The sequence below is a fragment of the Patiria miniata genome, unplaced genomic scaffold (genome assembly GCF_015706575.1).
Source record: "Patiria miniata isolate m_02_andy unplaced genomic scaffold, ASM1570657v1 HiC_scaffold_20, whole genome shotgun sequence".
In the NCBI taxonomy this organism is placed as follows: domain Eukaryota; kingdom Metazoa; phylum Echinodermata; class Asteroidea; order Valvatida; family Asterinidae; genus Patiria; species Patiria miniata.
The window spans coordinates 9,399,319-9,420,528 of NW_024037059.1; the positions used below are offsets into that span (position 1 = coordinate 9,399,319).

The 21,210-nt window shown below is 39.1% G+C and overlaps 1 protein-coding gene across 1 annotated transcript in view; it reads right to left on the bottom strand.

Annotated features, from left to right (window-relative positions):
- Positions 1 to 14,075: 14,075 nt before the first annotated feature.
- The window catches only part of LOC119727347 (stromal interaction molecule 1-like), a 174,421-nt gene continuing 167,286 nt past the window's right edge, over positions 14,076 to 21,210 (bottom strand). The window contains exon 16 of the mRNA XM_038199200.1: positions 14,076 to 14,236. Coding sequence (XP_038055128.1) covers positions 14,097 to 14,236 — 140 coding nt within the window. The 3' untranslated portion in view covers positions 14,076 to 14,096. The remainder of the gene's footprint in view (positions 14,237 to 21,210) is intronic.

Here is a 21,210-nt window from a genome sequence, read left to right on the forward strand (position 1 = left end):
GAGAAGTAAAATGACGTTCTATATTGTTATTACTTAGTCAACTAGTAATACGTTACGGGACGGTTCATTAAATCATAACAGGAAACGGCTGTCGCTGAGTAGTAATAAAGGTCAGTCATTGCAAAAATGTTGATGAGACATGGATCTGAGAAACATTTCCAATTTGTTCGGAAATACTTTTAAAAAAGTCTTGACTATCCAAAACACTGTACACAACCGGTGAAGTGGCGTCTGGATTTTTTCCCAATTTCCATCTGTTATTCTGCTTCAAATTTATAGTTGGGATATTTTTATTTGAAGGGTAAACAAAAGTCCGATAACTTCAGGTGCCTTGCCAGTGATCATCCATCGAAACTAATTGAATAGGTTCTTAGAGGGCATTGACGGTACAATTAGCCATGTAAACAATTTGTAAATCCATAATTACAAATTCAAATGACTAAAAGCATTTTGGTCGCTATAAGTAAGTCTACAGTGATCCGAACAACCTGTACTCTCAGTTACTAAGGATTATCACAAAATGTTTTCTTTCCATTTGTTTATTTGCCAAGCTGATTCTTTTCTTTTTTTTCCAAATAAAATGTACAGACATTATGCGCCTGATTAATGAATAAATCCATTTAATAAGTTTCGTTTTCTAGAATGTTTTTCCCGGCCAATTTCACCAAACTTGCATTCAATTTAACACCTGGCTCATTCGATTTAAATTGAAATTGAAAGATCACGTAGATCGGCATTCGACAATCAAAAAGAATCATTCAATTTCACTATCCGAGCATTCTATCGCCTTTTAGCTTCACTCGTCCCTATCAAAGATGCATTCATTTTAAAAGTATCGCGTTGTTCATTCAATTTCGTCTAAAACATTAGTAAGGGGTTGATCGGGCATTCGTTTTCATGAATGGGCAAACATATTTCACAGTTTGTCAAACATCTTTTAAGACTTCATACGTGTCCGTAATAGCGTAAATCATATTTGATGCTTTCAATCCGTAGATGCCTTTCTTTCGTAATTAAAGGGTATGTGCAATGCCTTTTTTTCTCAGGAAATCTTATTGTGCAACTCTTTACTATTGTGAAATTTAAGGAAACTACACAATTGACAAAAATGGTTATATCTTACTGCAAAAGTGCACTTCTTAAAACATTTTCCATGCTTTTCCGGACTACGTAGGAGCGCACTGTTACTATGATGTTATATATTTCAGGAAAAACACTGTTCAGTTTAGGTTTTTTTTTTTCTTTCAAATTATTCATCCAAGATTTGGTAATTAAAAACATTTGTGTGAAAGGGTTGGTCATTGGCTTACTGCCATGTACTGAAACATCATATAATCACTAAATAAAAGAAATTTATGACCGCGAAATATCCTAAATGCTAGCAACTTTGTTTGCTGAAAAAGCCGTGTAAACATTAATTATGCCCGGAATGCCATCGCAGGTTTTCTAATGAGTATGAAACTTTGCATTAGCATAAAATGGAGAAGGCACCAAAAACACCCCTCAAAATGGAAAATGAAACTTGCAAATCAGTTTAATTGTGACGCAAAGATGTATTTTATAACATTTAAGAAATAACTCAAGAGAAATGTTGCCGATGGTATGTATGGTACAACCATTGCCAAATCGTCAACGTAAAGATGCCCCTTGCTCCAACGTTTAAACAAGTAGAAAATATAAACAGTAAAACATAAATTATCTTATTCCCTTCAATTAATTAATTCGTAATTACATCTTGTTTCCCTCATAGGGTCTATCAGTTATTTTGTAACATTGTAAATGTTACAGTCATCAAGTGTTTTTTTTTTTGGGGGGGGGGGGGGAATGAACCTCGAAGAAAAATAGGAAAATGTATCGATTAAATTTTTTTACCAATTTGAATGACCAAACGATGAAAGCGATTGCCCATAAACTAATAAGAAACGAAAAGCATGGTTATACGTTACAAGCGTACAGATGTTCGCTAATTTGAATGCGTCAACCGTCAAAAGGTTGCAAAGACTTAATTTAAGACTGCTATAAGTTAAGTCTTGAATGCACTAAAACGAAATAGGATGCCCGAAAATGAAAACGAACATTCAGAGCAAAATTTTGGCTGCCTAAAAATGAAATTGAACGAACCCAAAACGAAAAAGAAACCCCAATTTGACCACTATTGCAGTTATTCTCTCAGAAAGGTCAGAAAGGGCAAATACGATAATAACCGAACGTCCACATGTGGACATAAAAGGGCCAAATGGATTGCTAGAAACTGAAATCCTGCATTTGGCAAATTATTTTGGGGAAAAATCGTACACTTTTTTTAAACTTAAAAACTCTGATTTGGCTATGATTTATTTAATAAACTTTTTATAAAGACTCTCTCTAGGCTGTTAGAGAGAGTGCTGAAGATGAAATGGTGAACACATTACAACATTGTCAAGAAGGCGAAAATTAGAAAAAAAGAATGTCTGCATCAAATTGCTGGTAATGATTGACCAGTCAGGCGTTGACAAAAACAATCGGAGAGTAAAAGTTAAAGGTACTATGATCTGACCCATTTGTAGAAGTCTGCCCCGTTTTGTTCGTTTTTGTTAATTGGAACACGGTATTTAAACTCTTTCGTTAAAGGGAGTCAAATGTTACACAAATGCAACTGTCCAAAATGTATCTGTCTTAAATATGAGGAAAATGAAATAATGACATTTTCGCCCCAAATCCACAAAAGTTCAGATTGATTGCACTGAAAATGAGGGGGGTTTTAGTCAGTGAATGCGCAAAAATCTATGCCTCGGTTATAATGAGAGTTTATTTGTTTGACAGGTGTGTTAGGCTGAGAAGGAATAGAGAGGAGACATGACAAAAAAGGAGACAGGAGTCGAGGAGATCGAAGTCGCCAAAGTCAGCAAATACTTCAATAGTTTCAAGAGGTGGCATCATTTTCGCAAACGAATAGACTTTTCTGCTGTGCCAGCCGAACCATTTTCTCATTACGCTATAGCAGCCATCTTCTGGATCCAGTGCGCACACGAACTCGATGGCTGCGATACTCTGATGAATTCACGCGCTGATTGGTTGGATTTTGCGTGACCAGTGAACTGCGCCGTCATCAAGGTCATGACTCTGCAAGGTTTAACACGGCCGTTATCTTTAACGGCCGTGATTCATTACTCTTTTATTCCAGTTTAGTGATTTTTTTCTCGTTGAAAAGCGTTATAATGTAGGAAATTCTGTAAACCTTATCTGTGTAATAACTGTTACAATTCCCGTCACTCGATCGCTCAGGCTCCGTTTCGAATCACGAACGGTCGGATTGCATTTATGCGACGCTCAAAATTTTGTCCACATGGTCCGCAATGAAACAGAAATCACATCCGGTATGGAATGTGCGCAATTCTATGGGAAGTTTTCGGATAGCATTTGCGCACATTGTCTAACTGGTTCTTGAACAGCTGCAGCCAGATGCTTTATAATAGGTCATAGGCCACTTCCTTCACAAGATTCTGTGTAGCTCATATCAGAGTATCCCAGCGTCCTGTTTGCAGGGCAGGGGGTACGAGCGAATGATTTAATACTGACCAAACCCCAAGGATGCCTATATAAACAATTTATGCGATATATAGTAGACATTCTGTAAGTCTTGCAGTAATAACGAATTTGTAAGTAAAGTATTCGAAGGGTATTTGTACGCTACAACAAATATAATCTATATTTATTTAAGTTACCGAATATGTGTCTAACATGTCAGCAGCGAAAATTATAGAGACAAGCTGATTTTCCCCGTGTTTGATTACACCCCCCCCCCCCCCGCTCTTCCAAGCGTTACGGCGTTCAGTTAAAAGGGCATGCAATGTTGTATTTAAAAAATAAAAATCTCAAAGTGAGGCAGTTCCTGGTGGGCAGCGAATTTTCTTTCCCCAAACCACATCCAAACCCTTTACGATACTTTTAGGATACGTAAGCAGGTATATAAATTAATTTTTCCACAATCCCGTTTTTGTACCTGATTTGTTTTTCTTTTTTAACCTGAGGCTTCGGATTTTTTTTTTTAAAGGGAATTTGAGTCCGAACTTCATTACGATCGAATTCATGATTTTAGAAAAGTAAAGTTCAAAACGCCATAGTGTACATCATTATTTGGATGTCGTTTGTGAGAAAAAAAATTGCAATCTAAAGTCTATTCAAAACGACAAAGGTAACCGCGTAGAGGAGCCAGTTGATTGGCCAAGATCCATTGATCACACCCCATTGTTTCATCGAGGAATGTAATCGGAGTGACACTTCAGAAATAAAAAAGCAAAGGTTTTTGTGGCATCAAAATTTAAATCTTGCATTTAGTTTTCGGGAAATTAATATATTTAAGCACGTTTTTAACTGTGGCATGTAAAAAAAATGCCAAGACAAAAAAGTTGAATTTGAGTGTCGCAAAAGATAAAACATTTTACTATTTATTGTCTTAGGAATCCCATGAATGAATATTCCAACCGAACCTCAGTTGTAGGTGTGGTTTTAAAGATTTATTTATTTATTTTTTTAAATAATACCCCCTCACTGGCAAAGGAAGTACAGCTGGGGGTGACCGACCGACGCCATCTTGCCTGACTTCAATTCATTTGCCGCGAAGCGCGGCCCGCGTAATTTTTTTTCCTAGGAGGGTTAGGGGCAATGTCATGAATAATTCAGTTTTTCCTTTGAATCATTGCAAGACTTAGGTTCTCGTTCTATTTCCCCCTTAATTTAAAATTATCTGAGTGATAAATTTGGAGAAGAAAAATAGCTGATGAAAATGAGCAGCGACGACGTGGATTCGAACCAGGGATCTTCGTATCCATAGCTCATCTCGCTATCCACTAGGCTACTGTGTGGTAGCTCGACGACAACCGTTCTTTAAAATGCTTTAATGTATTGTAACTAGTTGAGTAACTAACAACAATGCTGTTGATGTCATTGTCCGTTCTCATGGATAAACATGAATTATTCATGACATTGCCCCTAACCCTCATAGGAATAAAAATTACGCGCGCGGCCCCTGCGTGTAAAACAAATCCCCTGGTGTACGTGCGTCACACACAAGGAACGGTGCGCGTCAACCAGCGAAACGCCCCGCCCATGGGACGTCGTTGCTAGGTAAAAGGGCGCCCTCTTTTGGTAGCGCACGGAGCTCATAGTTGGTTATAGCGAGCACAGGTTATTGAAATAATGTATGTGTGTTTATGAATCCTTATGAATGTTTTAATATTTTTGTCGGAGGGCGATGATTGTTCAGATTAATGATATTTTCTTTTTATCTAATTCCCCCAACCCAGAAGTTGTTTTCTCAAATGAAAGTGTAATTAAACATTTGAAAGATGTTTTCTTCAGTAAAACAAGCTAGATAACAGCCGGATAAAAGAATCACTGTTAAATATTGTATTCAGTATTTCCGATTTTTTTTAATTTTGACAATATCATTACATTGTGATTTCTCTACGTTTTTTTTTGGCTCAATCAGTATATCACGTTGATCAGCTGGATATGTACTGATGTCAAAATTAAAGAAATAAAAGGCGCCACACAAATATATAAAAGCATGGTAAATAATACTACATGTCCTTAGGTTTTATGTCATTTGTTTCCATTCCCCTGTACATCTGAATGGAAAAAGGGACATCAAATATTTTAACAGGACATGAAGTATTATTTACCATGCTTTTTTATATTTGTGTGACGCCTTTTATTTCTTCAATTTTGACATTATCAGTTCATATCCAGCTGATCAATATATATTTTTATTAAGATATTTGAGTGTCGGAACAGATAAGACTGCGAATTTCAAATTACGTAGGTAATCTTTGTTGTTTATAATGTGGCCTTTTAGGTGTTTTTTTTTAGTTGCGGGTGAGCAGCTCCACGAGTAGCCATGGCTCTCGTTGGTTGGTAACAAACTTCACGAAATGCTTTTCAAACAACACGTGACTCTTGTTCATGGCCCTACATTGTGACAGTTGCATATAGCTATTAATTTATTGCACTTGTGAGAAACTGGGTCATTAGAGTAAAAAAACCCAGATGTTTGAACTAAAAACACATTTGGACTGCCACTTTTTACTGCACACAAATGTAGTGTTCCGTAGCATACAGCTATAAAAGTCTCCATGGAGCGTTTTATAGCTTTTTTAAAAATTAATATATTTATTTAATACTGTAAAATAGGAATTGTCAATTGACAATCACAACCACGTGAGTAGTAGGGCATTATAAAAACAGACTTTTACATCATGTATTTACATAACATGATTTACGGTCTTACAATTTGGCCGCAGCTTCCGAGATCATTTCGAGCCGTTTGTACAGTTTTTATAAATGTTATATTCTACATTTCTTTCAACTGATAGCAATTGATACTCCCATAGTACTCCCATAGTGTAAGTGATCTTATACAATGGTAATTAATACATGTATTATAATGATCTAAAAATACCAATTAATGACCTAATGGCTCTATTTACCTTTGCGCTTTCATAGAGGGGCTAACTTATTGCGGCGGTAATTTCATTTATTTTAATCAACACTGAATTTGTCTAGAATTTTCGGTTATGTTCATTATAACGGTTTCCATATTGTTTTCGTGCAGACACGATTTTGGTTGTACAATGATGGTTCGTTTAATTCACTTTTTAGTAAGAATTCTTTTTTCTTTTTCAATTGGTTGCAAATTAAATTGAAAGGCAAACGAAGCGTAAAGGATGTTTTTTTATCTACGTGAGTTTTTTTTCTTCGTTCAGAGTCCTAATCTTTTTCAAACTCGAATGACTGTCTTTTTTTTTTTTTACATCTGAACTATTTATTAGTCTTTAACTTATAAAAAAGAAAGATATATAAACAGTATCTTTTTTACGGATTATTTTTTATTTTTTTATAATACAATGATTTTTGTTTAAATTTTGCACGAAATATTTGTGGAAAATATTAGTTGAAAAAAAAAATGGCCGGACCACCGTTTAGTTTTGTTTCTATATACCCTTTTTATTAATATGTATAGGTGATTTTAATCATTTTATATGTATATATATATATATATATATATATACATATAAAATGATTAAAATCACCTATACATATTAATAAAAAAGGTATATAGAAACAAAACTATATATATATATATATATATATATACATGCAATAAATTCAGAATATTCTCTTTCTGAACAGACTGTTTCGTACCATAAGGCACTCATCAGCCAAAAAAATGAATCAAATAATAGGTGATTTTAATGAAAATCAAAAAAATAAAATATTTTTCTGCTCCTTTTATGAGCAAAACAAATGTATATATGTATATATATATAAATATATATATATATGTTTAAATTTTGCACGAAATATTTGTGGAAAATATTAGTTGAAAAAAAAAATGTGTGGCTTTATATATATATATCTTTTGCCAAAAAAAATGAATAAAAGCACAAAAGCCACCAACAATATACACCACCAACAAAAATTGGCTGTACATACGGGTGCTGTTTTATATGTTCGTTTATATTTGGGATTTTTGGAAGAGAATTATGAACTAAGTTAGTGCGGCCTGACCGTTGCAGGACAAAAAGGGGCCAAAAAATTGATCACCGGAAGGGTCAACATAGAAACAAATTAGACTGCAAGACGTGAACAAAGTTTGAGAAGTTTGAATATTTGTTTCACTTTTTTTCCTTAATTTTGACGAATTTGAAAGAAGGGGAAAAAACTCCAAAATCGCGCGCAAGAGTGATTTGTCCGCTTGTACGCAATCTTGGTTTCATGTTCAGAGTGACATACGTGCGGAATAATCATAGAAAATGGCTATTCCCCTCTAAAGAATTACCACACATGAAGCCACTAACAGTTAAGAATATCAAATTAGGTTTTGCCCTTCACCGACGTATAAACACTCAATGTGTTACCTCCCGAAATGAAAGTTGGAAAAAATCAACTCAAAACCCACGACTTCCTGCTTTTTAGTGCAGATGTCTTACCACTCGACCACCGATCTAACGGAATCGCTTGGCTGGTTCGAATCTGATGTACATAGCAGCGAGTACCGCATAAGATGCAACTTTTGGTTGGGGGTGATGTAAATCAATTTAGGTTTTGCCTTTCACCGACGTGTGTTGCCTCCCGAGTGAAAGCATATGCAAGTAGCATAGCACGAAATGAAGCAGGACTGTAAGCACTGTAGTTTTGTATAATGAAAATAAGATCAAGTAAGTTGCTCACCAGGAATTTTCTTGCTGAATTTTCGGCCTAACTAGACCTTCATCGGAGCTGTGAGTTGGATTTGCGGTTTAAATGTAGACGATTCCACATTGAAACGCCTGGCGTTCCAGCGTTCCCAGCTAGTAGATGATGTCCCATTTTCAAGCGCTGGGTGTTTGATTTGTCACACACGCGCGCTTGTCGTCACATGTGTGTAGTGGCTTGGAGAAGTAGAGCGCCACAGGGGTGTCGAGGGAGATTAAGTTGGACACGCCGAAGGTTCTCACCTAGATCGGTCAGTCAAACGAAGCGTCGTTTCGCCGTTGCAGTGGACACTGCGTGGTTGGCTAGGAGTTGCAATACACGAAGTTGGTACATTATGGGGGTTTAACTGCCTTTGGGACGTCGATCTGGGGGATTGTGGAATATGGACCAGCACGTATTACAACGAGGGCGATTGCAAGCTGTGGTACCGGTGTTTAATGTCGTTAACATCGGGTGCTCGTTTTCGGCTGTTTGGGCCACAGCTGTCTAAGTGAGGCACGATTAGGGTATGGATCGAGGTGAGGTGGCGCTCCTGTGCGCGTTCTTCTCAATAACTGCGCACGAATGAAGGCATTCAACAACATTGCGCAAATGGCAGGTTTTGTTTAATCTGGCTGCTGAATAATTTGACTATTTTGATTTCGGGTAGCTTGTGAGCCTTGCTGTCATGTAGTTCGTGTTCATCCATGGGGCGTAGAACGTCTACTGATTCCAAGCAAGTAAGATGTCATCGTCAAAAGAGGCCAAAAGCAGGTCGAGTTTGACAGCAGCAAGGTTGAAGTGAGGCTTAAACCATAACGGTTCGTTCCACCAACCAATGACACTGTGCACAGACTGATTTGTCTGAAGAGACAAAGGAGGCACTACGAAATGTTGCGATTGTTTGCCACGAGAGCTACAGACTGAGCAAAAAGTCATTCGACAAAAATATAATTTTCGTTTATATTTGGGACTTTGGGAAGATAATTATTAACTAAGTTAATGGCGGCCTGACGGTGCGGACTTCAGAGGCCAAAAAGTTGAACACATAGAAACAATTCGAATTGCAAGACTGAAAAAGTTTCTTTTTCTTATTTTGTTACCTGTTACCTTTCCCGTGGGGGCACCCCTTGAAGACTTGTCAACCAGCTTCCTCCATCCCTCCCGATCCTCAGTCTTTCTCAGGGCGTCACTCAGCGTCTGTGCTGTCCATTCCGAGATGTTGTCCTCCCACCTCTTTCTCAGCCTGCCTCTTTTTCTTCCTCCTTGTACAGTCCTTGGCGGGATCGTCTTAGGACTTGTCCTGATGATCGCGAAATGTGCCCATAACACTTCAGTTTGCGCTTTTTCCCAGTGGTCAGGAGATTTCGTAGGATACGTAGGATAACTTGCCTGATTCTGGTCCGTACCTCCTCGCTGGTGATGCGATCTTTGTAGGAGATGCCAAAAATCTTTTTGAAGTATCTCATTTCTGTGGCCTGTATTCTCTTCTAGAAGTCGGCTCTTAGAATCCAATTCTCACATGCGTAGGTAAAGAGACGGGGATAACCAACGAGTGCATGTCATCAGCATATTTCTGGTTTAGACCCTTGATCACTCACAACAGCTCCCAGATACTAGAAGCTTTGGACAGTGTCAAGCTTCCTGCCGTTGACCGTGATGTCAGTGGTGATGCCGTCGATACTGTTCGTCATTTAGTTCTCTGCACTGATTTACATGCCATAGGATAAGGATGTTTTGTCAAGGCCATCCACTATCTAGGCCATCGATATCGTCAGAAAAACGCAAGTCGGTGACCGTCCTGCCTCCGATGCTGACAGTACCTTCATGGTTTTCCAGTGCGTCCGTCATGATTCTCTCCAAAAAGATGTTGAAGAGCGTGAGAGGGAGTAGACAACCTTGCCTTGCCTTTTGTTTTTTCCTTCTTTCAAATTCGTCAAAATGAAACTGGTTCAGGACGACAGTTGGAGAACTGTCGTCCTGAACCAGTTTCATTTTGACGAATTTGAACGAAGGAAAAAAAATCAACGAATTCTAGAAAACTTAATTGTTACGTCTATTTTTGGGTAAACTTTTGGTTTCCTGAGCGCACAACTTCGATTCTGCCCCTTGTTCCGTGTTCTCTCCGGTAGACCGTCATTAATTAAATCATTTTTCATTTGAACGTGAAATCATTTTTTATTTGACGTGGCATCATGACATTTATGGAAGGATTTCACTCGCATTTCAAAAATCCCGCCACAAGAGCCACGTTCTGAGCAAAAAGTCATTCGACTCAGCACGTAGCTCACAAAATATCACCATGTGCGGTCGATTTTACGGTTTTCCAGCCTGTTTGAGAAGCTTTTGGAATTGCGAGGTGAAAACTACTTAACACTCTGTTCATGCTATTGTTTTTGCAATTTCTTCCAAAGCCAGTTTTCTCCATTTTGAAAATCATGCGGCCGTTAAAACAAGAATAATCCGACGACATCCGAACCAATTTGACAGTCCCTTACAAAAGTCGCTAAGACTTTTCAATGGAGCCGCCATCTTATAAATCACCGTGACCAGAGATTTCTCGCATTGCGAATCGAAAACAAATCAAATGAGAAAGCTCCTTTGCCTACGGCCTTGCGATGCAAAAACCTCATCATAATTGACCACACTGGGGCAATTTTTTTGTGAGTCTCGGACGATTTCTTGCCTTAATCACGCAGGTTTTAGTTCAGTTTTGACATAAATGCAAATATGGCTAGGCACTCGATTGAATGCAAAAGCAGCAAGGACTACATTTTTATCTGACATATTGGTTAATCACTTAAGGCAAAAAGGCCTCTTGCAATTGCAAAAATAGGAACCATTTTGTACCCTGCTGGTGAGAAGCGTATCCCCTGTGATCACTTTCAAAGTAGGCAAACGGCTCGGTTTCTCATCTTTCCTTTAACTACTACATCTCGTTACCCATGTTCGTGGACCGTGGGGGCTATAAAAACTGCACGCTCAATCTCGCAGAGCAGGAGCGAATCCAGTTGGAAATCGCACCCTTTTTGAGGACCGGTGCTGCATATCATTTTAAGCATGCAGGCTTCAATGATGTGTTCACCCTTCTTGCGGAAGAGATTTTATGCAGATCCCTGTATTCGAATTGAAATTCCGCACTGCAGTGAAAGTTCATTCTAAAGTACGGTGTGCGAACAAGGTAGCAAACAAAAGTTTTTTTTCTTCTTTACAAACGAATCCATGCCAGCAATTTCAAGCAGGGGATCCCACTTATATACTTCTTGGATGACAGAGAGACAGAAGGATGAAGGCAAATTGACTGCCAGTCATGGTGAACCATGACTGGCAGTGATTCAACTCCAGGCGCTTGCTTGTGACTATGAAACCTGCCCTTGTGAGGCCATAGACAATGATCACATCCTGCTAGAGTGCAAAATCGTCATCTCCCTCACTGTTCAACAGTGGCAAGCGAGAGGACCTACACTCGTATCGCAAAAAGCTCGGTAAGTGGCTATTCTAAAGTAAAGCCGACTGCAAGACGAACTTCGGATGAGCGTTTTCTGGCTCTTTTGGGAAAACAATTTTTTTTTTTTTTTTTTTAATTAAAAGCTGAGAAACAGAATAAGGATAAAAATCCACCAAGTGTCGCACAAAATTTGTAATTTTAAAAAAATATATATTTCTCAATTCTGTTTTTCCGATATTTTGTTCTCACTGGGTTAAGGAAAAAGCAGTGAGAAAAAAAAGGGAAACCAAAATTGAGAATTTTTTTTTTTAATAACAGATGCTACAATGATGACAATGAAAGGCAAAAAGACAACACCCCAAAATATGAACACACTCCAAAACAATAAAAGGTTTCAAGACTTGTAGTTTGTTTCTTTAATAATAATGACACAAAATAACTTTCAAATTAGCCATTTACAAACATGAGAAACCAACAATAACCGGCACTATGACTAATCTGACGATTAGTTTTCATTCTTCTGAATAAAACCGAGCCATTATTAAACCAGCAAAGAAAAATTCGTGAATTTTGGGTAACCCCAAATCCATGAATGAACCCATCGCACACAAGCAACCAAAAAATCAATAACTTTAACAACCTTGTCACTTATTACCGCTGAAGTTGTTCTCAGGTTAAAAGGTACTGGGAAGTTTTCATCCTAAACATTTCTAAAATGGATTCAAATAGAGAAATAAAATGATTTTTTAGTAAACGCTTTTTGGTGTTTCCAAGTATTTTCTTAATAAAATAATTCATATCACTACAGCTGAAGAAAAAACTACTGCAATACCTTTGAATCGGACTACCTGTCGAATGAGATGGATCTGAGGCACTCAACATTCACTCTCGCAAAGTTGAACATTGTGCATAGTACAAAAATTACTAACATTTAGGCAACTTAATTAGTCTGTTTGTGTTGTCTTGAATGAAAACGGGGTATTGGCAATGCTTGCTTGCATTGGTTGCCAGTGTTTCACTCCTGGATGTAACAATATGAATGAATATAATTTAATGTGCAACATCCATAAGGCGACGACGGCCCTTCCAAGGCAAAACAATGCAACTCGAACATGATCATTTTGAGAAAAAAGACTTTGAAGTTCCATCTTTTGCCATTTTTATGATTTAAAATTTCAGAATATAAAGAAAATATAACTGGCACATCTGTGAACAAAGAAACACAACAGTGTTTCTTTGTTCACAGATGTGCCAGTTATATTTTCTATATATTCTGAAATTTTTGGACTGTTAAAAGCTCGGTTTCTTATACTTATTACCATTTTTATTAAGTTGCACTCTTATGCCGTGCATTATTTGTCGTATGTGGTTTACACATTCCAAGGCAAAACAATGCATCTTGTTTTGACAAGAGCACTTTTTCAGAAATTTTACGGCAAAACAATGTATCTTTGGTTGAGAGGCAGCAAAACTGTCAACTCTGTGATACATTCCACGGCAAAACAATGGATCTTTATTTGAAGGGCAGTCGAAATTTTATAGCGCCCTATGTTGTCAAAATATTACATGGGAAAAGGATTTTGTCCCGACCGTCACGAATTTTTGACATGAATTTCATTCTCACGTCAGCATTTTTTTTTTCAGTACAACAATGCAAACAAGATTGAATGTTGAAATAGAAAGAAGGGTTTTCGTGGCAAAACAAGGCAATTTGAGTTGGCTTGGTTTGAATGCATACATCGTCTAAGGAAAAACAAAGCATCTATAAGATGCATTCAATTTTCATAGAAAATGAAACTCACAACGCATATTCAGTTACATTCTTTTGCTCCGATTGATGTTATAATTTAGAGAAGTCATTGAAATTAGCAAGAGCAATGCAAATACAAATTAACCTTTTTTTGCCAAATAAAAAACTGCATTTTGGGAAAATCAACTTCAAGCAAAAAGGGAGCAACACGTAGATACATTGTTTTGCTGTTGAACAAAACAATACTTCTGGTAAGATACATTGTTCTGCCGTAGAAAATTTGGGAAATGCCGAAAAAATGCCAAAAAGTCATAAATTTACCCGAAAAATAAATGTTTTTTTCCTAGCAGCCAATAAAACCATTATTGACATTTACCCCGTATTCATACTGGGACTTTCCTTACAGCACACAACAAATATTTACAATGAAGTGTTTGATTAATAACATTATTTGGGAATGTTAACTAATTTCGTTTCCACATACTATTTTTTTCAAATTTTGTTGTAAATGTGGAGACAATGTTTTGAAAGATTGATTACGCGCTTTAACATGAACTTTTGTTTTTCAACCAAAGAGTAAATTTAACACAAAAGGCACTGTATTATTCCTACTGATTTGATTCTCTAAATTTCAGAGGTTCAACATTTAAGCTACCATCAGGCTGGGAGCCCGTTTTTGGTTCATTAACATGTTTTGAGCCTTTCGATTTTGCTACTAGCGGACATGCCTGGTATCCTCAACCGCTTCTTCTTCTTTCTCTCTTCCTCCATCTCGAGGCTGTCTGTGTCACCATCCTGCTGTGATGAGCTACTTTTTTTGGAGTCTGCAATAGTAACAAAATGTTGATAAAGATTGTTTGACATTCAATACAAACGAAAATAGCAAGACAATCGCATGGAGTTTTGGTTGGTAAAGTGATTATATAGGTTTTCCCGGCTATTTAAACAATTGTATCACTCGAATTCCCTATATCGATACTTTAATTTCGTCCCCGATCATCGCAAAGCTCACTTCTCAATTTAAATTTCAGAAAGCTACCACTAGATTTCATTTAAGGTTCAGTATAATTCAAATTGTTAGCATTCCGATTCGTCCAAAATCTTTCAAATTCGTCTCGTGAAGCCATCGGCGTTGAATTGACAAAGCAAATTCGTTTTTTGTCATTCGTTTTCATGTTGTTGTCATTACATTTCGTCCCGTATACGATTAGAAAATGCGACATATATTTCCTTATATGTATAAATAAAAGTAGTTAGCTGTTAAGGTATGAATTTTCATTTCTGTGTTTCACAATTACAGAGTCAGGAATTGACATTTCACAATATGCACTTATGACATGGACACTAAGCATTACCTGTAAGTTCAAAGACCTTCTTACATGTAATGTTGTTCTTTGATAGCTATACCTTATTTCTGTTGTTTTATTCATATACATATATCAAAGAGCAACATTACGAAGGTGTTTGATCTTAATGCTCAATTTTCAAAGAGCATAATTATTGGGAAAGTTCAATTTCTAATTTTATTTATTTTATTTTTATTTCTTATACTTTCATTTATACGGAAATATTTGTTAAAAATTAAAATTTATTTAATGCGCAAACAAGTCCAAAGATTGGGCACATTTTTAATGGTAACGTTTTAAGTCACCAGAGACGAAATGTGACGACAAGAACATTAAAACGAATGACAAAAAACGAATTTGCTTTTTCAATTCAACGCCGATTGCTTGACGAAACGAATTTTAAAGATTTTGGACGAATCAGAGTGCTAACAATTTGAATTATACTGAACCTTAACCCTAAAGGGGCCGGGGGGGCGGAATCCGCCCCCCCCCTTCAACATTTTCCGGGATAGCCTCTAAAAAATTTTTTTCGCGAACCGAGCTGTTATGACTTTTTAGCCTCGAGCTTTGCGCATCTTTTGATACCAAAAACATAAAAATCGGACCACGGGTTGCTACGTAGCGAAAAATTTTCCGGCGCTACGCGCCGTGAAAACTGAATTTTTGCATATTCGTCGTGTACACAGAGCAGAATTGCCATTCGTACATATGAATAATTAATTAGCCATAATTCCAAAACCCTTTGACCTATAGTAATGAAATTTCTTGGGTATGTTTAGGAAGAGTTGCTCTATGCATGTGCCGAGTTTCAAAATTTTTCGTCACTCGATGGCCGAGAGATGGTCAAAATAACCCGGCCCCTTTAGGGTTAAATGAAATCTAGTGGTGGCTTTTTGAAATTCAAATTGAGAATTGAGCTTGGCGATGTTCGGGGACGAAATTAAAGTATCGATATAGGGAATTCGTGTGATACAAGTGTTAAAATAGCCGGGAAAACCTATATTAAGCAAATTTTGTTGTGCTTAAGCAAATTTTGCACTTAAGCAGCTCTGTGAAATTGGCCCCAGACTCAATAGAGGGGGAAGCTGGAGGGGTAAATAAACACCAATAAAAATTACATTGTGTATTGGCAATTTTACACCACTTGTCAGATTGAAAATATGATTGCTTGGAAGTCTTACAGCGTATTATAATACAGAATGTTATCAAACAAGTAATCATATAATATATAATAATAACAAACTAGGACATGATGAGTAAAAGTTAATAACAATATTTATTTATCTTCTAGTCTGAAAATACATGGGACAGATTTGTGGTAATTTTCCGGGATTTCAGGACAATTCTTCACGAGTCCAGTGTATTTTTGTTCCACAAGAACTCAGAATATTGAAGAAATTTGTAGGCCCTGTTCAAGACATCGAAGAAAAGTTGTAGAAAAATCACCAGCTCCTGGAAACTTGTTGGCGTTTTGAATTTCCACAAGAATTTTTGTAATTTTAGCGTTCAGCTCATTCCGTCAAAAGTAATATTCAGAGACGGGCATTCTTCGTGGGTTTGTCCCCCATTCCTATATTGTGCAAATAAAATAGGAGCATTAGCTTACGAGGTTATTAACCGGAAAGAATTGTAGTATCCCGACGCCACTTGTTTGGTTGTGTTTGTGGAAAGTCAAGTACATTTTCAAAGCATTTTTTAAACACTCTTTGAATGTTTCTCTGTCTCAGATTCATAAGGAGTACGTTCGATTACTTCCTCCAGCTTACTCCCGCCTGGCTCCTTGCGTGATGACAAAAATGCGCAGTGCAGTGGAGCTCAATAAACGAACAGTTTCGGGTACAGTTTCGTGCAAGAACAGCAGGAAAGTCGAACTTTGACATGACAAACCTGCATGCGAATCTACTGTCTAGAGCTAGGTTTAAGTGATGAAAACAAAAGTAAAAGCAGTACTACCGGGCTGAATTTTCGGCCCCGCTTGGCCTTCATCGGAGCTATGTCTGTTTGAATGTAGAAAAATCCACAATCAAACCGCCTGGCGTGAGCGTTCCAAGCTTGTAGAAGATGCGTTGTTCCATCTCCAAGCGCTGGGCGTTCGATAACACGTGTGTGGTGGCTTGGAGAAGTGGCGCGCCACAGGGTGTCCGGGGAGATTGAGTCGGACACTTCGAAGGTGCTCAAGTATATCGGTCAGCCAAACGACGCTTCGTTTCGCCAATGTAGTGGACACTGCATAGTTGGCTCCTGCCAACTCTGCGTTGTCCAATACACCGGGTTGGTGGATACGCAAGTGAAATGTCCCCTGGGTGTATAACTGCCTTTGGGACCGTCGATCTGGGGTGGATTGTGGATGGACCTGCACGTATTACAGCGTGGGCGGTTGCAAGCTGTGGTGCCGGTGTTGATGCCGTTAACATCGGAGACTGTTGGGAGCATTAATCGGATTAAAGTCTGTCAAATGGACCGGTCACAGCAACGAGGGGAGTTGAGTCGTTTTTGAAGATGTGGCTTGGTCAAAGGATCAACTTGTAACGTGCGGAACTTTTTCAGGATGACAACACGAACTCGCAGGTTAAACGGGTGGTAGGTGAGGACTAAAGGGATGCGCTTGTCTGTATCCTTAGCCGATGGAGTAAGTGTTTTCTTTCGACGGACGAGTGTCGAAGATGATGGCGTGGGGTTCCGCCGTCGCTCGAGAAATTATTTCAAGGCTAACCAAACCGTCCGCGTGGAGGAGACTACACATCCATAGTGAAAAGGTGCTTGTTGGCAGAGGGCACAAATCTTCAAACAGCCCGGAGAGCATCGGAGGTTTCTTTAACATTTTGATGGTAGCGCCTGTGGCAATAGCAGTCAAAACTGAGTCAAGGTAGCAGGAAACAAGCTCAGTGGGGCAACCGCAGGCTGAGACCATCGACCGTCCTGTGTTATCAGCTTCGGGAGGAGGTAGAAACGGGCAGTACGTGGTGCAGAAACTATGAGGTCAGCAGCATTGGTAGGTAGTGCGCCAAGTTGAATGAACTTTTTGACGGTACGGGAAACTTCTTCCTCCTGGATGTATAGATCACGTCGCCAAACAACCGTAGCTCCTTGTCTGTTCTCTTTAAGACAATAGGTTTTACCCAGGGACTGCAAATCTTTGCGTTCGTCAGAAGTGATGTTGGTAACGGTAGATCTTGTGAAGTCAAGTCGATTGACCTCGTACCTACAACTGTCAATCACGAAGTCTTTTGTTCTGTTGCGGCCAGGGTTAGGACACCACTTAGATCTCTTGGGGCAGAGTTTGTCAAAGGGATCAACAGGATCGGGATCAACAGGATCAGCTTGGTCTGCTTGAGGAGATGAATCATCAGACTGAGACATGGATGGTGAGGGGGATGGATTATGTGTCCGCGAGTCAATCTTGATGAAAATATTCTTGAAAAATTCTTCGGCATCTCTCTTAGTAGAAAATTAATCTGGGGGTATAGTGACGACCAATTTCATAGGCTATTCCCGATGAATCGAGTCAAGGGTAGGCGGGGATGGGTTAGCGAATGGAGAAGAATCTTGAAGTGAACTCAGCTTGGACTGTTTGGACTGCTTCATGGTATTATGTAGTTCAGCATTGAGTTCGTGGATAATACCCCTGATACGATAGGGCAGTACTTTAGTCCAAAACCCTTCGGTATAAGTCCAGAACGTAAGCAGGTACCGAGGAAGTTCAAGTGGCTGCAGAATCTGGTTTTGGTGAACGTAGCAGTTGCAAGGGCGAGGAGAGAAGTATCGACGATCGGTTTAGGCACAGAATACCAATGCGGGAAAGGAGTCGGCGTCGTAGCTGTAATTTGGCTACCAAATTAGCCATGATGGAGAAAGTTCGCAGTGAAATAATGTATCGTACAAAATGAAGTGGAACTGCGTAGCAATAAATAAAATTAAACAATTCAAAACGCCCTAGAGCTAGGTTTTAGGTCCACGCTTAATTGACAATTCGCGGACGCGCTGACAATAGACCCGTAGCCGTAGCTCTGTAAGCCCGTTTTGGACACGGCCTGAGGCGACCGCCGGACGTCACTTTTTGTAGCCATGGTTATTGCATGGCTTTATGGGATATTTACTCAAGTAACCGGCTCGGCGAGTCGGTTACCTGGGCCAGGCTCGAGTTAGCGCATGAAGTCACGTGAGGGGTAAATTGAACGTTGTCGCGCTTGCACGAGTAAGCACGAGGGAAGTAATCGAACGCACTCGGGACATGAGGTGAGGAGAAATGGAAGATGCTGCTGGATAGCTGGGAGCAAGGAGTTTTTCTGCAAGGCCAACTTCATGCATAGGTCTTACAGTGTCAGGGGAGCCGCTCCAAAAGAAGGTGAAATTAGCCTCCCGAATCGAGCTACTAACGGTGAACCACGTGTCACTGAGAGCGGCAACACTGATGCCTAGTCGGGTGAGTTCAAGGTCGATGATCGGATATGTTCGCAATGGCAAGACGCATTGCACGTAATTTTGAGAGGAAAGAGAGTCCATTTTGATTTGGTTGTCCTTGTGCCTGGAAACTAGAAGTTGCCTCTCCCAGTCAAGTGAGTTGCTTGAATTGAGACTTGCTGAATAATATATGCATAAATGAGGGACAGGGGTGAGTTCCCGCCTCCGAAAGTCGGTTCTGATATCACTAACTTACTTGATGACTCCGAACTCTGCTTTCGGTAGACTTACACAGAAATTCAGGGGCTATAGTGGTTGATGTGAACACCCGGGTATTGGTCATTAGCATAACTTCTCGGCTTGTAGTTGACTTCTCGGGTTATCAAAGGCAAGAGAGGACCTAATCAATGACCTTACCCACCAAATGATGCCAACTCATATTCATTCAAATTGCCAAAATTCCTAGCGTTGTGCGAGGGAGCACTGTATGCCCAAATCATCGAACTGTGTAAAGGAGGACCCATTTGTCAAATAGAGAATATCATAATCACAAAGCTAAACACGCGAATGGTTCGCACACTGACGCAGGAACTGCAGAGGCAAAGAGTCCTGCGAGATCTCAGAGGCGTCAAAGCTAGACAGAGGCAAGACAGAGGTCGTGCATATGTCTGCACCAAACACGGACATCACCCGTCTGCACCAAACACGGACATCACCAATCGAAGGCACCCAACCGAACAACAATTGAAAGTTCACGTATATAGGGAATATAATTTCCAGTGATTGGCTCTCTGGACAAAGACTCTGTATTGAATTTGAAGCGCGCGACATACCGGCAACATCACAACGGAAGTCCAGGGTCACCTCTCTCAATTCTGAATTCACCTCTTTGAAGTGTCACACTTCCTGGCGCGCGACGTCCGTGTAAGCACGGATCTTACACAAGGATAAAACGTCTGTTCTGAGCTGTTGTAAAAAAAATGCACTGAGCGGTCTTGCCCTCAATTGGTTAAACGCGTTGATAATGGGCATTAATACCCATTGGCTTGCATTCGCATTTTCGTAGTGTGCCATTGTATTGTTTTTATTTGCATGGCAACTCAAATGTGAATATTCATAAAACTTTACGCAAAACTACTAAAACTACTACTTTCGTAAAAATATTATACTTCAGCCAAAATATTATACTTTGCAGTTTTTGTCGTGATATAAATATACATACAAGCTGAAAAACATACTTGGTTGAAAGATAGTAATGGGACTAAAACCCCCTGTTTTCTTCATTCGCGCGCGCGGTTGCTATGATTCGTCAGATCGGTGCGCGGCATCGCGTAGCTGCAATTGGCTCAGAGAGAACGTGTCTCGGACGCTGAATTCAGGCCGAATCAAAAACATGATTCAGCAACTTTTATTTTGAAATCGAGATCCTAGAATTCTTTTTTTCCTCGGAATATAGCTTATTGGGATCGCTATAGGGATCGCGTTAATTTTCCTGTAGAGTTTATTTGTGATATTTTTCGGCCATTTAATACCAAGGATGGAAAAGGGCATCTGTTACTGGTAATAATTCACTGTTGTATAAAGCAATACGGACGCCATGAAGGTACGGAATGTTTTGAATTTTGTTTGGTGGGAAAGGCAATAAAAAATGCTCGATGGTGCCTCTGTCGTGTCGATAGGCTGCGATAGGCTGCAGTCGTCTAATTTGTCGACGAGTCTCTTCGTCAAACCCTGGTCAAACAAACAAATGACCATTATTTTCCGGATATTTGTCAGATCAATGATTGGTCTTCTGTTTACTTGGGGTCCCTTTGGTTGGCTTGGCCTTGGGAAGAGGAACAAGAATACCTTCTTTGACGTCGTCCGGGAAGATGCCAGTGCTAAAAGTTTCATTCAGAGCTCGGGCAATTTTTTTAGCAATTATCGCGGGTCCATACTTCAGCAATTTGGCACCGAGATTATCTTTGCCAGCACATTTGCAAAAAAAATTAGTGATTGAATCTTCTATCTTGGTAAAGGGCTAGTGCTCATCACCCGTGGTGGAAATTCTT